Source organism: Colletotrichum godetiae (assembly GCF_030913485.1).
Source record: "Colletotrichum godetiae strain CBS 193.32 chromosome Unknown BDP55scaffold_11, whole genome shotgun sequence".
Classification (NCBI taxonomy): Eukaryota; Fungi; Ascomycota; class Sordariomycetes; order Glomerellales; family Glomerellaceae; genus Colletotrichum; species Colletotrichum godetiae.
Genome location: NW_026851259.1, coordinates 468,390 through 483,115, shown reverse-complemented (window position 1 = coordinate 483,115; position 14,726 = coordinate 468,390). Strand labels below are relative to the sequence as shown.

The 14,726-nt window shown below is 54.0% G+C and overlaps 6 protein-coding genes across 6 annotated transcripts; 4 read left to right on the top strand and 2 right to left on the bottom strand.

Annotated features, from left to right (window-relative positions):
- Nucleotides 1-208: 208 nt before the first annotated feature.
- On the top strand, nucleotides 209-1,496 carry BDP55DRAFT_692219 (4-hydroxybenzoate polyprenyl transferase; the record flags this gene model as incomplete). The annotated part of the gene is made up of 2 exons (XM_060577081.1): nucleotides 209-362; nucleotides 415-1,496. The coding sequence occupies 2 exons, from the start codon at nucleotides 209-211 to the stop codon at nucleotides 1,494-1,496; spliced, it is 1,236 nt and encodes a 411-aa protein (XP_060432246.1).
- A 298-nt stretch (nucleotides 1,497-1,794) lies between these two features.
- On the bottom strand, nucleotides 1,795-2,628 carry BDP55DRAFT_656275 (40S ribosomal protein S23). The gene has a single exon (XM_060574369.1). The coding sequence runs from the start codon at nucleotides 2,389-2,391 to the stop codon at nucleotides 2,080-2,082; it is 312 nt and encodes a 103-aa protein (XP_060432245.1). The 5' UTR covers nucleotides 2,392-2,628; the 3' UTR covers nucleotides 1,795-2,079.
- A 308-nt stretch (nucleotides 2,629-2,936) lies between these two features.
- BDP55DRAFT_547409 (uncharacterized protein) lies at nucleotides 2,937-3,842 on the top strand (the record flags this gene model as incomplete). The annotated part of the gene is made up of 1 exon (XM_060568738.1): nucleotides 2,937-3,842. One exon carries the CDS (start codon nucleotides 2,937-2,939, stop codon nucleotides 3,840-3,842), a length of 906 nt encoding a protein of 301 aa, XP_060432244.1.
- Nucleotides 3,843-5,369: 1,527 nt separating this feature from the next.
- On the top strand, nucleotides 5,370-5,715 carry BDP55DRAFT_726441 (uncharacterized protein; the record flags this gene model as incomplete). The annotated part of the gene is made up of 2 exons (XM_060579151.1): nucleotides 5,370-5,554; nucleotides 5,613-5,715. The coding sequence occupies 2 exons, from the start codon at nucleotides 5,370-5,372 to the stop codon at nucleotides 5,713-5,715; spliced, it is 288 nt and encodes a 95-aa protein (XP_060432243.1).
- A 2,477-nt stretch (nucleotides 5,716-8,192) lies between these two features.
- On the top strand, nucleotides 8,193-11,437 carry BDP55DRAFT_48041 (uncharacterized protein). The gene is made up of 7 exons (XM_060567631.1): nucleotides 8,193-8,358; nucleotides 8,499-8,747; nucleotides 8,833-10,055; nucleotides 10,128-10,557; nucleotides 10,873-10,959; nucleotides 11,081-11,243; nucleotides 11,305-11,437. The coding sequence occupies exons 1-7, from the start codon at nucleotides 8,317-8,319 to the stop codon at nucleotides 11,319-11,321; spliced, it is 2,211 nt and encodes a 736-aa protein (XP_060432242.1). The 5' UTR covers nucleotides 8,193-8,316; the 3' UTR covers nucleotides 11,322-11,437.
- A 1,210-nt stretch (nucleotides 11,438-12,647) lies between these two features.
- BDP55DRAFT_48013 (adenylate kinase) lies at nucleotides 12,648-14,319 on the bottom strand. Its single transcript, XM_060567630.1, has 4 exons — nucleotides 13,829-14,319; nucleotides 13,698-13,750; nucleotides 13,471-13,625; nucleotides 12,648-13,375 (listed from the first exon to the last, which is right to left on the bottom strand). The coding sequence occupies exons 1-4, from the start codon at nucleotides 13,983-13,985 to the stop codon at nucleotides 12,916-12,918; spliced, it is 825 nt and encodes a 274-aa protein (XP_060432241.1). The 5' UTR covers nucleotides 13,986-14,319; the 3' UTR covers nucleotides 12,648-12,915.
- Between the last annotated feature and the right edge of the window lie 407 nt (nucleotides 14,320-14,726).

The window sequence follows — 14,726 nt, the reverse complement described above, 5'->3', positions numbered from 1 at the left end:
TGTCTACCTTAGGTATCCGTACTCTTGGTGAGCAAAGTTGAGGGAGCTGGCACCCTTGCACACCACAGCCGAACAGCTTCACATTTTATATGGATACTAAGCTCAATATTTCAATGTTTTTCATATTGTCAATACTGGTTTTTGAAAGTCGAATTACTTTTGCAAATCCTCTCTTGTGTTCCTGCGACCAACTTATCGATTTCTATACATGCCCTCAATTCGTCAATATGCCACTTATACTAACATCGTGACAGGGACACGAAATGAGACAACTCAACCTACTAAGAGGCCCCTTGAAGGCGGCATGCAATCCCTCGCCTGGAACGACGAGATTTCTCTCAGCGACAGCCCCGTCTCGATTTGTTTTACAGGCACACCGCAAGCCTAGCACCCATCTTGTTCTTTGGAGCTCAGCTCAACACCAGCACACAGCTCTCCACACTTCAACGAAACGCCTCACAACAGCTATCGCCCCAGATACTCCCGAGCCAGCATCACCTGAAGCCGTTTACTCGCCGCCCAAGACCGGCATCATTTCTTACTTACCCGCATCATGGGTCCCATACGCGGAGCTTACCCGCATCGATAAGCCGGCAGGCACTTACTACCTCTTCTTCCCTTGTCTCTTCTCAACTCTGATGGCCGCACCTATGGCTATGCCCATGGCATCTCCAGCCTCTGTCATCGGCACTTCGCTTCTCTTCTTCTCGGGAGCTCTCATCATGCGAGGCGCGGGCTGCAGCATCAACGACCTGTGGGATCGTAACCTCGACCCGCACGTCACGAGAACGAAATTCCGACCCATCGCGCGAGGCGCCATCACACCTTTCAAAGGCCTCGCCTTCACTGGCGCCCAGCTCCTCGCCGGACTGGGCATCTTGGTCCAGTTCCCCACGTCCTGCCTCTTCTACGGCATTCCGAGTCTGCTCTTCGTGGCCTCCTACCCCCTGGCGAAGCGGGTCACCTACTACCCTCAAGCCGTACTGGGTCTCACCTTCTCCTGGGGCGCGATGATGGGCTTCCCAGCTCTCGGCATCGACTTGTTGTCCAACAGCGCGGCGTTGACAGCTGCCGGGCTCCTGTACACATCAAACGTCGCCTGGACGATTCTGTACGACATGATCTACGCCCACATGGACATCAAGGATGACGTCAAGGCAGGCATCAAGAGTATCGCTCTCAAGCACGATGCCGAGACCAAGCAAGTCTTGACGGGTCTGGCTGCGGTTCAGCTGAGTCTTTTGGGCGCTGCTGGGTTCGCAGCTGGTGCGGGTCCGGCCTTCTTCATCGGTAGCGTCGGTGGAGCGGCGGTGACACTCGGTGTCATGATCAAGCGGGTCAACCTGAAGAGCGTCAAGGACTGCTGGTGGTGGTTCATTAATGGTTGCTGGATCACTGGTGGCGTCATCAGCTTGGGTCTGGCAGCTGATTATACTGTAAGATATATCCAAGAAGATGGAAACAAGGATGCTGCCAGTCAGAAGCAGTTGGAGTAAACTTCAAAAAGGGTGTATCAACAAGGGCGTATAGATGCCAGAAGAGAGGAATTGTACCAACATCATCTGTAAATTTCATAGCACGTAGAATCAACAATTCCCTGATTCTTGATTTTGTTCTTTCACAGCCACCCCCGATAAACCCCGTTGTGTAATGTGTGATGTGAATAGCCGCATGTTCAGGTTTTGACTTTCATGATGTTTTATTTCATCGACCAAAGTCTACCCGCAGTATCAGGACCATAACCCATTGATGCCAATGCAAGCGTAAAACTCCGAGTGCCGAATTTTCTTCCACTGTCCTTCCCATGCTTCGCGCGATTCGAAAAAGCCTCCCCGTTTAGGATCTGGGCTTCTCCTTCTTCTCCTTCCACAGAGCGAGCAGACCGACACCAGAGACCTTGACGACCTTGAAACGGACACCGGGGATATCACCCTTGGCCTTGCCCTTGCGACCAAAACCGGCCAGGAGGACCTCGTCGTTCTCGTCGACGAAGTTCAAGCAACCGTCGTTGGGGACTAAAAGTATCCTTGTTAGCAACTTCGATTCCTTCGCCGCATGGTCTGTTCTAGACCGATATTTCTATTCTCTTGTTTCGGAGTCGAGAATTCGTAAGGGGGGATCATTCGGGAGGGGTGGCATCGTACCGAAAGCAGTGACCTTCTTGCCGTTCTTGATCAACTGAACACGAACGCACTTTCGGATAGCGGAGTTGGGCTGCTTGGCCTCGACACCGACCTTCTCGAGGACGATGCCCTTGGCGTGGGAGGAACCACCGAAGGGGGAGGACTTGAAAGCGGTACCGAGGGCACGCTTCTTGTATCCGAGATCGGCCCACTTCTGGTCCTTACGGTTCATGCGCAGCTTGCGCGCCGCATTGAGTCCACGAGGCATGTTGGCTGGTTGAGACTATCGTCAGTTCAAAAAAGTTCCAAGAGGGGTATTTTGTGTATGGTGGCGTTCGGGTTTTTCGTCGAGATTGTTGAAAAATTTCTCGGGGAATTCGTCGTCGATGGGTTGGAGATTTTGGATGGGATAGCGCAAACGTACCGATGTGTTGGGGTTATCGCGGGAATTGACTTGGTGGTGGTGATAGTGCCTGACTGCTTCGTCGCGAAAAGTGGTATCCTCAGATTTGTCCGACGACAGCTTTTTCGGCACACAGAGGGTTTGTGCCCTTCGGTGGGAGGAGCGTGATTTTCAATCACGTGATAATGGCTCGTGCTTTTCCCCCCCTTTGCCTGAGGAGCCGGAAGAAGGCCGGATCTGAAAGTCAAAGAGTGGGGCAGGTTCACCCAACCACGGCCGGGTTTCGCTTTCAACCACTTTGGCCCACACGGAGCTTGAACCCCACGCTCGCTGACCGTACCGTCTTAGCCAGGGGTGCCCCCCCCAAGGTCCGCAACTTCCCTCGACTAATATCCAACCAATCCTATCAGATGCCTTCAAGTTCAAGAGAAGCTGTCTCAGACGCCAAGTCCCGAGCTTGGAATGTTCACGACGACACACAAAATGTAGGCATGTCTCAATCAGCCAAGAGCAAAGGAAAACAGCGCGACCCTCCGCCGTCCCTATTCCTTCACCCATCTCCCGCCGCCTCTCATGCCTCACTACCGGGTATACTTGCGCCTGGAGCGCCAGCGACCTCATCCGCTGGCGTCACACCTCTCCCTCAACAGGCCATGAACCTGCAACGCAATGGATCTCTTCATACCGGCTCGGTAGTCGCGCCATCCGTCGCGCGCCCTGTCCGGAATCTCAAGACCGCCGATAGTACTCGCAGCAGTGACAGGACCGACGCATTATGGGCCGAGATGCAGGCGACGCTCGAGGAGGTCGAGCTTTCAGCGTCAGGTGGAACTCACGTGTTTGGTCCCGATCACGATCGCAAGCTGGAGGAGTTGAGGACAGCACAGATCGACCTGGCACAGGCGTGGGCACGAAGTGAGGCTGATGAGGCCATCGAGATGACGGGCCAGCGCTCCAACACGTCGGCAGCCGGGGAGGAGGTCCGCAACCTCAAGAGCGCAGTGCTCGGGGAGACGGGCGTGGCGCCAGATGGCAACGAGGGACCGCGGAGCACGGGAAGCAACAACGGGCGACCAGGTAGCAGCGGGGGCACGGAGCGACTCGGTGCGAAGCTCGAGCAGGAGACGGAGGTGGACATTTTGCTCGCACGAAAGAGGCGCGAGGCCAACGATCGGTACTTCCAACGGGTCAACAAAGGTGTCCTTGACGTCGTTGCCAAACTTGAACACGTTGCTGTTGCGATGCGGGCTGTCGAACAGGAGACTAAGGATATCTGGGGCGAGAATGACAGCGCGGCGGGAAGTGCGAAGGGGTAGAGGCAACTCGGTGACCGACATTTGTTTCTGTTTGTCCTTTCTACTTTACCTGACGCATCACCCGGGGCCTCTGTATTACACCAGCATTGTTCCTTTGCATGTTTGGGGACCGGAGTTTCGTTGTTTGGTGGTTTATGCATCGGCGTTGAGGATCACATTGGGGGCCAGCACCCCACCAACAGGTTAGCACTGGATGCTCATAGTAGTTAATAGCATCTTTAAGTTAGCTCAACGTTCCTGTTCAAGCTTTCGTAGGGCGACCGACGATGTTCACATGGTAAAGAATTATAAGCTGAAGATCAAGCTAACTCCTCGAGTTCCATCGTCGGAGGAGCCGGATGAAGTCATACACATGAGCCGGCTGGTGATGGGAGACGGTAGACATGCTTGCCCACAACCTGCATCGATGTCACCGATCTGCAGCGGGAGTTGCGGGTGCACCAAGCGGTTGATAGCGCAATCGAAGGCAGTGGTTACACCTGGAAGTTCTACATAATCAAATTGCTACAAAGTGGCACGTTGGCACCGATGAGTTGGTGAATGTGTACGGAGTATCGGAGCCCGATATTGGTTGATGTCGCCATAGTCCCGCTGGTGACCTTCCTCACAGGGAAGGCCGAGTCCTGACGGGGACGATGGGGAGCACCCGTGACGGTTGACCGGAGGCGGAGGAAACAGCAAAGTGGGACTTTTGTTGCATGTCACCAGTTTGAGGCCGCTACCAAGACTCTTGCCACTCGGTACAGTTGATGTGCTGCAGACTGTAGCTAGGTATGGGTTGGGTACTTGAGAGTCGGACGGAAATGCTGGCGTGCTGGCGAAGAAAAAAATAGGTTGCACATGTGCACAGGTACTGCTTACTAGCGCCACCAGGTTGTCCCATCATTGCCGGTTCCCACACCATTCTAGACGCATAGAACTGACGTATGCTACTGGCTGGAACCTGGCAAACTGGACGCAAAGAGTGACAAACAGGTCTCTTTTGGGAACCCTTTGCCAACAGAACACCTCCACTACTTTTGAGGGGGACCACCGCGGGTGACGGCGCTCCCTACTGGGCAGGTGGTCAACTAAGGTTCGGCTGGTGATTGCCCATCCCAGCTACCTTCCGCGCTGTGGTCCCCATCCATTACTGTGTAATAAGTGGTCACTGGTCAGTTACCCTGCCATGACAAAGGGGAACCCAAACATCCATTCGATATCCATCAAGGCCCAGTCCGCTGTCCGTCCACGTCCAACTTGCTGAACCTCCTCCCTGCATCCACCCGTTCTTCACCAATCCGCGAGTCTCCAGCAACTTTCTCCAGTGACTCGCCAGCAACGATTAAATAACCGCAAACTCCCCACCAGACCCTTGGGCGCATTCGTCAATCACTCTACCTACCTCGCAACTCCGCCACTACCCTCATCTTCGACTTGAATCGATCGCCATAAAACAGACTCTCAGTACTGACCCGCATCAACATCCGCGACCGCAGAGAAATTCGCTCTCCCCCTTTCCAACGACCTCCATCACACTCCGCAACCATGAGACCCTCCACCTTCCTCGTCGCTGCTCTGTCTATCGTCCCCGGTGTTCTCGCCGTCGACCAGATGAAGTCCGTCATCGTCTGGGCCAATTCCGATTCCGTCGGTGACGATATCATCCAGAAGGCAAAACAATCCATCATCGATGCCGGTGGCCAGATCACCCACACCTATTCTCTGATTAGGTGAGACATTCCTTTTGCATCGGTTTGAGGCTCCCGAATTTCAGCTAACAAATATCAGGGGATTCGCCGCCGTCACACCCGCCAAGGTCCTCGAATCCGTTCAAGCCTTCAGTGAAAGCCTCACAATCGAAGAGGACCACACTGTCACCAACTCCGTATAGATGGACGCCTCATTATCGAACCAAGTTGTTCATCGGTCGGCACAACTGGCGACAGGCAATTTGCGAAGCATGCATCCGGTGAAAGATACAACAATGTGCGAAAAGGGACTTTGGCTGGACTAGGTCACGAGGACAATGATATCCGCCGCCTTTCCCGGCGGCTGCGACAGGGACAAGCGAGGAGGCACTCATAATTTACCATTGCCGTCATAGACGAATTATCACTACGGAGTCGGGAGTTTCATCGATGAGAAAGTGCCTCAGTGGCATCTTTTTATGTACGGCTACGGCGAGGCTTGGACCACATCTGGTTCATTCCTGCTTGACGCCAAAACAAGACCAAAAATCAAAATTATAGCATACCTACACTCTTATGTTTACCTCGACTGTCCGTCCTGCTACGTTTCCGGGAATCCTTCGCAACTGACGGCAGCTTTACTTCGCACAGTGTTGACGTCGTGGCGTTCCATAGTGATGCAAGTCAGGTTCCTGATGCGGCTGACATTTACAACACAACGTCGACGAAAGATCTAAGCCTTGCGGGAACCCTTTTTACCTTCGAGGACCAATCCCCAAGGCGATGTACCTGATGAGTGGGGGATTCATGTGCGGCACGGAAAGCAGATGTGCAGATCAAAAGCGGATTTCTGCGTCTTCTAGCTTCTCCACTGCCGGCCAAGGATGCTGATTCAGCTTTTCTTGAACCAGGGATACAATACAATACGTCGCTGAGAGGCACAAGATTACTTGACGTCTCGAGGACTTGTCTAGAGTGTTATACGCTACAGGTGCTTGATTGCAGTGACGCAGCCTGCTGCAGCAACCCTCCTATTGTACGATGAGTCGGCGGTCCCCTCACTGGATAAAAGCCCGGTGTTTCTGATACCTCGCGTAATGCTCCAATTGGGTTGGGCAGAAAAAGCACCTGGCAATCTCACACTCACAGACGTGTCAAAGCGCAATGTGGGGGGAGACTTTGGAAAAGCCATCAGGCGCTGAAGATGATGCAGGCAGGCAGTCTGTCACCGGCGGGCGAGAGACCTGAAGGGGGGCTGAAGAGGGAATCCTTCAGCCTGAGTGCCTGCATACCTTGGGTATATACGGAGTACGGAGTAATAGTGCTCTTTGGTTCAGCACGGAATCGTGGAGAAGGGTCCAAGGCGAATCGGTTGCAACCCTACGATGGACGACCAACTTGAGCTTTCGTGGAGAAGTTCATACCTTATCGACGGGATGGCAACATCGTCCAACGTTACGGCACCCGTATCCGTGCTGTAGGTTCTTCATCTTCCGACTGCGAAGGGGGATTTTGCCATCAGGAGGGTGTTTGGTGGTCGAGTAATGACCTAGGACCATCCGAGAAGATGACTCGGAGTCTGTGCTTATGACTACGAATATAGTGCAGTTTGAACAGTGTTCGGTGAGGTGGTGATTGATGGAAAAGCGCTTTCAACTGATGTTCATTTTGAACGACAATCCGAGGTTTTCGGTGACCACGGGGACAGTGTCATTGTTCTTCAACCTGGCTTTGTCACATTGGACTTGGTCTCAAGGAACCTTTCATCACAGGAATCGGTTCCTGAAAGCCAAAAAGAAAAAAGTGTGTGGCTTCTCAGCCATGCTCCCTCCCGCCTTGCCGCCAAAGAAAAACGGTGCTGTCACCAAGCCTTGAAGAGCCCAGTGTCAAAGACTTGAAGAATCGAAGGCAGAGGGACTGCCCCACTGTAACATCGGGTCAACCCCTGGCAGTCCGTCCCGCTTCGCGTCACTTGGAGTTTCGGGCTTGGGGGCGGGAGGTACCTTAATAGAAACGGACAGGAGGATTGTATCTTTTCGCTGTGCACTTGTCACTAACGTGCCGGCTTAGAAAGGGACTAATACCTCTAGGCAAGCTCAGGTACACCTCTGTCTTCTGATAATAAGCTGACGGATGGATGGCGGTAGTTGCGCAACACGCGCTAAGAGTTCCCTAGGGCCTAGCTGCCTCTGGCAATCGATAAGGGAGGAGCTTGATGCAGGTCATGCAAGATTGAGTGTGGGTTCGACAGGAGGGAGCGGACACCGGACGTGAACAATGCGCCTGTCTTTTTTGGCTTTTTGGGACGACAAGCACCCGCGAACAAGAGACACATCCCTCTTTTGTTTTTTTAAATTTTGCTGCTGCTGCTGTCCTTGTCTCATACGACTGTGCGTAAGCAAGGCTCTGTTCTCATTCTCCCTCATATTTCCCTTTACACCGCCCTTCCCTCGGCCGGCGGTGGCTATTTCTCACCAACTCCGACCTGAACCTTTAATATCCCGTCAACCGCTCCCAGTCCCTCCACCCCTAGCCGAAAAGCCCCCTTTGCGATGAGAGCTTCCCGGGCCCATGGAACCACATTTCCCCTGCCCGCTTTGACTTGCAACAAGCACGAACACGACCGCAAAACGTTGTGGAACCGCGCGGGAGCCCTTTCGCCTTTTCCCACGTGCTCCAGCTCCAAACCATAAGGTACTTTACCTCGAGATACCTCACTAGCCTAGAAACATCCACGAAACTACGACGAAAGACGACCACGACCACGAAGAAGACGAGGGTTACGACACGAAAGAATAGGCATCATGCCGTACTCAGGAAGCGCGCAGGCCGCGCTGGTGCAATGGGTAAGTCGCCGTGCTTTGCGCTCCCCTCCAGATACATCTTCCCCCTTGTGTCCCGCCGATGGGTCACTTCCCTTTCCCCAGTGTTGTCACAGACCGCTACGCAGTTCCAACATTATGCTGACTTAATGCTTCCTGCACAGGCAAACACATTTCCCCTGGATAGACAAGCCGACTCAATATCAGACTTCCTGGACGGCCACCTCTTGTCCAAGGTCCTTCAAGCACTCGACCCCTCCTTCGACTCTAACACCACCGAGGGCGAGCTATACGATGTCTACAAGGGCATCCAGAGGCTAGTGTATCGCGAGTGCCCGGGGCTTATTGGACAGACCAAGCTTGCCGATATCAGACCCAGGGCGAGAGAAGCGCAGCCGGAGGCTATCAGTAAGGTATGCAACCATCCATGTCCAACCCAGCGGCCCAAATTCCGGGCGCCGGGTGCGAAAGTCCAAGCTAACGCAATGCTCTACTCAGCTTATTGCCGTGCTGTTTGCTGTTGCAATGCTTGGTAGCAACAACGAGCGATGGGTTACCCGTATCACCCAGGATATCTCCGACAAGACGGTCCTCATGCAGCTTCAGCGGGTCACGCAGGACATGAGTACAGCCATCAACGATGCCGAGGCGGCGGACGTAGAAGAAACCTCCGAGCTTGGGAACGAAAGCCACGATGTCGATCTCGCAATGGAAGCCGACAACATACGCCTCCGCTCTGACCTAGACAAGAAGGGAAAGCTGCTCGCGGATATGGAAACGCGCTTGGGCCACCTACAGGAAAGTTACGACGATTTGAAAGAGGAGGTTGTTCGCAAGGGCAGGGAGCTAGAGGCGTTCCACGATGCCCAAGACGGTGCCGGCAAGGAGGTCATCAGGTCGCTTGAACTGAAGCTGCGCGAGCAGGACGAGCTCATTGCCAACCAGGAGGCGCAGGCTGAAGACGATCGCATCGCCAAGGAGCGGTTGACGAGCGAAGTCTCGGCACTAAAGGCCAAGACGCAGAAACTTGAGACCCTTGACGATGAGGTCAAGGAGTTGCGGTTCAAGAATGAGGAACTGTCCCGTAAAGCCAACATGGTTGAACGGTACAAGCAAAAGCTCGAGGCACAGTCCACGTTGTCAAAAGAGATGGATAACTTGCTCTACGAAAAGGAGCAGATGCAGCGCGATCTGATTGAGTACGAAAAGGTTCTGAAGAGAAATCAAGCCTTGGAGCAGACTAACGAGCAGTACGCCTCAAAGCTCAGAGATTACGAGCTGCAGTATGTTGAGTTGGATGCTCAGCGTAGGGCTCTTCACGATGACACTATGCAGCTGAGAGCTCGTCTTGCAACGCTCGATGCTCAGCGTCTCTCTGATGAGCACCTAATCTCCGAGTTGCAGGAACAGATCAACTCGGGATCCCCGGGTGCTTTGTCTCCCGACGCTGGTACTGCGGGCTTCAGTCTCGAGCAGGAGCTTGAGGGTGTCAGCAGCGCCGCGCCCCCTAATCTTGGACTCGAGGTTTCTCGCCTCAAGGCAGAGAACAACCTGCTTCGTAGCGGTATGGGATCTGGGCCAGAAAACGCCCGATTGCGTCAAGAGCTAGAGGAGGAGCGCAGGCAACGCGAACGTATCCAGGGAACTTACAACGACACGTTCGAAAAGCACCAGATTGCGGAGGCCCAAATCAGCGCTCTGATCGAGAGCAGTGGCGAAAAGTTAGTTGAAATCGTTGATACAGCTATGCGACTAGGCGTGGGCAAAGTGCTAACCCAAGACTTTCATCACAGCGAGGTGCTAGCCAACCTGAGGATCCAACTTGCTCAAAAGGCCCATGAACTTGATAGCGAGAGGAGGAAGAACAGCGAGATCCAAGCTCAGCTCTCTGACAAGGATCGCGAACTCCTCAGCGCAAGGACCGATCTCTCAGCCGTGGCAAAGGATAGCGTTGATGCTCTCGATGAACTCAAGTCTACTGACCAACTCATCTCCGGTTCAATCCGCGAAGAACTCGAGGCAGCACGCCAACAGCTCAAAAACCTCGGTACTGACCTCGAAGAACAGCGCAGCTCGCTTATCAACGCCCTGCTTGAGAAAGACAAGCTTCGAAAGGACCTTGACGAGGCCAAGGATGGCACGGGTGCTGAGCCCACTGAGGCCGCTCAGAAGCTTCAGGAGAAGGTTGACAAACTGCGCGTCAGACTCAAGGAGCGCCAATCGGTGAGTTCCCTCAGATCTCTTGCGAACGCCCTAGCCCTACAACATCGTAATGCCGAAGCCGGTGCGCCCAAGATTCCCCGTACTCCGTCCGGAGCCGTGTTATATGATAGCCGACCGAATGCTCGGATTTTAGTCCCTACATGCCAACCTCATCTCGACCTGCTTCCCCAAACACCAAACACGCCCTTGATCCTTAGACCGAGAGTGAGCTGGTGGAAGAAGGTCTTCAGGCGATCAAAGTAGCCGACTTGATGGCCTTGTTTTCTGGCGTTCATGAGATGAGGAATTGATGGCTAACGGTTCTTATCTTTTCAGCAACTGGAGAAGTCCGAGCAAGATAAGTATGACTTGCAGCGCAAGCTCAAGGCGGCTGAAGGCGGAGAAGCTGCCGCGGCCCAGAAGGTACGTTGCTATCCTGTCGCAATGACCCTGGTCACACCATGCTGAGCTTAATCATCATGATCCCGTCTTGGTTGTGATGATGGAGATAAACCGGGTTGGCTGATAAACTCGACATATATAGGCTGCGAGCGATCAGATTATCAAGAACCTCCAACGCGAGAACGCGCTTATTGCGACGGCATGGTACGATCTTACTAGCCGTATCCAGAGCAATCACGTCGTTTTGCAAAGGCGGAACGAGGCACCCAAGAGCTGGCTGGGCAAACAGAGACAGATGGTCAACGGTAAGTCTCATTTCTGAGAATGGGACACGAGGATCTAAAGACTGACTGCCTGCGCCCATAGCCACTCCTAGGAGATGAGGCAACCTCAAGCTTCCAGAATACAAGGCATCGCATCGTTCTGCGCACCGCATGATGACTTGGCTTCTCTTCCGATTATATCTCCTGGTTCACGTCACACCCAACTAGCAACGGAACCTTACCTCAACCTTACCCTCATCTTGTGACGGAGTAGGAGAACATCTCGGCGTTGGTCTTCACGTGCCCTTTTTTTTTTCTCTTCCTCCGTTCTTGTCTTAGCGAATTAAAGGGGATGGCTTGGCTGGCCTGCATCTCGGGTACAATTGCATTGCACTGCGCCGGTGGCTGGGCGGTATTCTTGTCTCCTTTTCCACGAGCTTTATTCTTCTCATCCCCATCTAAATTTCTATCAAGTCCTTTTCTCCTTGCAGCCTTATTATACTCTTCATCTTTTATGTATAGCTGCTTACTAGCGTGCGGGAGGTTTGCAAGCCCTGTCTGTCGTCTTCCCGTCTTGGGGACCAACGCAGAGACTCTTTTGGAGTGACTTGGGATAGAATGGATTCTTCATCAACATTGCGTCTTCTCCGGGGCCATGATCTCGGTGCATGATTTTCTGTGACTGTATATTTGGCAAATATGACATGTCAACCTCGCGTTCAACATCGTCGCAGACTCCGATCTATCGGCTGCTTCGTGGACCGGCTTCGCTAGTGGAGCATTCACTACCCCGAAGATTCCGAATCCGCGTAACAAGACATCTCAACAGTTAGTGAGTGGATCGGGTATCGACGTCGGCAACTTCCATGAACCCCCTGTGTAGAACTTGAGCAGCTCAGACGCCTATGATTGTACCGCTATCGGTATTTCGCTGCTCCGACTTGAAAGTACGGTGTCGGGTTCATCGGATGTCAGTCGCTGACAACGACTGTCAGCGCCCTCCCCCGGTTTCTACTTTACGCTCCGGGTCGGCATCGGGATCCGTCCGTGGTCTCCACTCTTTTTCGCCTCTTTGGGGAGCACCGACGAAGCCCGAATCCGGCCAGCGTGTTCCCTTTTCCCAGGTACGCGTCTCCAGTCGTCTACCTGCGTCGCGATTCAGACACGTTGAAGCAATGACATCACGGCATCTGCTTTATAGAGTAGGCACCTTTTGCCGGGTTGGACATTTCAAGCACAGGCACGGAAAGCACATGGAGCAATAGGGTCCATTGAAAAAAAGATTGCGAGGCCATCCAACTGCAAACCGCCGGTTTTGGTTATTAGTGAGACAATAGAGATGTTGTTTTTACATACAAGCGTGCGACGGAAGGGGTTTTCTACACGGTACAATTGATCCTGGCCACGTTGACGCAAAAAAAAAAAGACATGAACCAGCCCAGTCCTGCTGATCTCAACAGCTTCGGGGGCGGACGAGGATGTAATCCTTTCCAGTCCATTTCATGATCCATAAAAAGTCCCATAAAAAAGTTATTCCGACCCACGCCCTCCTCTCTTCTGGTATCGTTGACCCAGAAGATAGGCCAAAGTAAGAGACGTGAAAGTAGACCTTTGTCTCCGTTTCCTTCTGGCCGTCTTGTTGTGCGCAGCCGCCGGGGAGCTGTGGATGAGCCGGCGCGCTGGCGGGAGCAAAGGCTGGGAAGCCCGTGCCCGCTTAGTTCTTTCCAGTGATGCGGCTCAGGATGCCGGAGGCGTGGCCGCCCTTGCGCTGCTCGTCAAAGATCTCAAGCATGTTCTTCCACACCTGGCCAGGCTGCTGCGACGCGTCGAGGCCCTTCCAGATACCGTTCGCCTTGTAGTAACCGACGACAGGGGCGGTCTGGGCGTGGTAAGTGGCAAGACGCTTCTTGAGGGCATCGGCGTTGTCGTCGCTGCGCTGAATCAGGGGCTCGCCGGTGATGTCGTCCTTCATGTACTCCTTGGGAGGGTTGAAGGTGCTGTGGTAGCTGCGACCGCTGGCGGGGTGGACGAGGCGGCCAGTGATGCGGGCGACGAGCAATGAGTCGTCGATCTGGAGCTCAACGGCGTGCTGGAGCGTCTGATTGCGGGCCTTAAGCATGGCGTCGAGACCCTCGGCCTGGGGGACGGTACGAGGGAAACCGTCGAGGATGAAGCTACGTCGTTCCAGTTAGCAATGCTTACTCAATAGTAGCCAGTTGACCTTCAGGCCATCCAGCCGGCTCTCTTGTAGGAGAAAAATGCGCCATACCCTCCCTTGCACTCCTTGTTGTTGTCGAGCTCCTCCTTGATCATGCCAATGACAATGTCATCGCTGACCAGGCCGCCCTGGTCCATGATCTTCTTAGCTTCCCGGCCGAGCGGAGTCTTCTTGGCGACCTGGGATCGCAGCATGTCGCCAGTGGCCTGCGAGTGTAAAGGACGATTAGAAATGATCTAGAGCGTAGCAGCAAGTATAGACGATGTCAATTGACTTACCAAGTGACAGCAGTTGAACTTCTCCTTGATCTTGGGAGCTTGAGTGCCCTTGCCTGTGCGGAACATCATTATCAGTACGACTGCTGCGACACAAATAGCACGTGCGAGAATGCTCAATTGGAGCTACATACCAGCACCGGGGGGACCGATGAGAATCATGCGGACCTCATCGGTGGTGAGCTTGCCGGAACCGCCAGCTGCGCGGTCCTCCAGAGACTTAATTCTGGACTCGAGGGTCTCGACCGTGTTGGTCAGCTTCTTGACTGCTTCCTCAACGAGACTGCTCATTTTGACGGTTGGTGAAGGTATTGATATGGCCGGACCGAGGCTAACGATAGGAGGTAGGAGGAGCAAAGAGATGCACGAGTGTGGCTCTGAGGGAGAAAGGAGGAAGAGAGGAGAGGAGAGGACGATGGAGTCGAGGTCGAAAGTTGGACTGGGGGGAGCAGTGCGAACTAAAGCTTTTGCGGGAAAAACGATTGCGAGAGAGGTTGAGAAATCGCTGCAAGGTCCTGACAGGCCAAGTCGTCCAGGTTCCGCCTCCAGTTTGTGCCAGGTACCGCCTACATCGTACCGAGCTTTGCGCTATCCACGGCCCCGTTGAGTGCAGGTGACAGGCCACTGAGCGGCCCCAGTGCAGGAATAAAGGCCGGTTATTGGTCAGACTGGTGCCCCGAGGGACCGCTGGACTTTCTGCTGGGGAACAGGGTGGCAGGCGTTCGTTCGGCTGTTTCGCAGCGTAACAGCGCCCTCCATATTTCCGCCTTGGTGCCACTGCGTGCGCTTCCGTTACAGCGCTCCGGCTGCCATTGGCTCGTCGTCGCCGTCGCCTCTCCGCCGAGGTCCAGCGCGGATACGTACTGTCTACATCGGGGGATAGTACCGCGAGCCATTGGGGCCTGCTCACTGTTGACGGCCCGGCTAGGTAGCTTGCGGATAAGGCACGGCATCAGAAGCCCTCGAGATTGTCCCCCGGCGCACCGGATGGGACGCCATGTATGAGGTCACTAGGTCAGGATTTTTTGTTTT

Excerpts from the sequence above, each read along its gene's own strand:
- BDP55DRAFT_656275 (XM_060574369.1), bottom strand. The coding sequence starts at position 2,391 with ATGCCTCGTGGACTCAATGCGGCGCGCAAGCTGCGCATGAACCGTAAG.
- BDP55DRAFT_48041 (XM_060567631.1), top strand. The coding sequence starts at position 8,317 with ATGCCGTACTCAGGAAGCGCGCAGGCCGCGCTGGTGCAATGG. Across the intron at positions 8,748-8,832 it reads AGCCGGAGGCTATCAGTAAG|CTTATTGCCGTGCTGTTTGC; the intron begins GTATGCAACCAT and ends TGCTCTACTCAG. Across the intron at positions 10,960-11,080 it reads AAGCTGCCGCGGCCCAGAAG|GCTGCGAGCGATCAGATTAT; the intron begins GTACGTTGCTAT and ends CGACATATATAG.
- BDP55DRAFT_48013 (XM_060567630.1), bottom strand. The coding sequence starts at position 13,985 with ATGAGCAGTCTCGTTGAGGAAGCAGTCAAGAAGCTGACCAACACGGTC. Across the intron at positions 13,751-13,828 it reads CATCGGTCCCCCCGGTGCTG|GCAAGGGCACTCAAGCTCCC; the intron begins GTATGTAGCTCC and ends TGTTCCGCACAG. Across the intron at positions 13,626-13,697 it reads AGTTCAACTGCTGTCACTTG|GCCACTGGCGACATGCTGCG; the intron begins GTAAGTCAATTG and ends TTACACTCGCAG.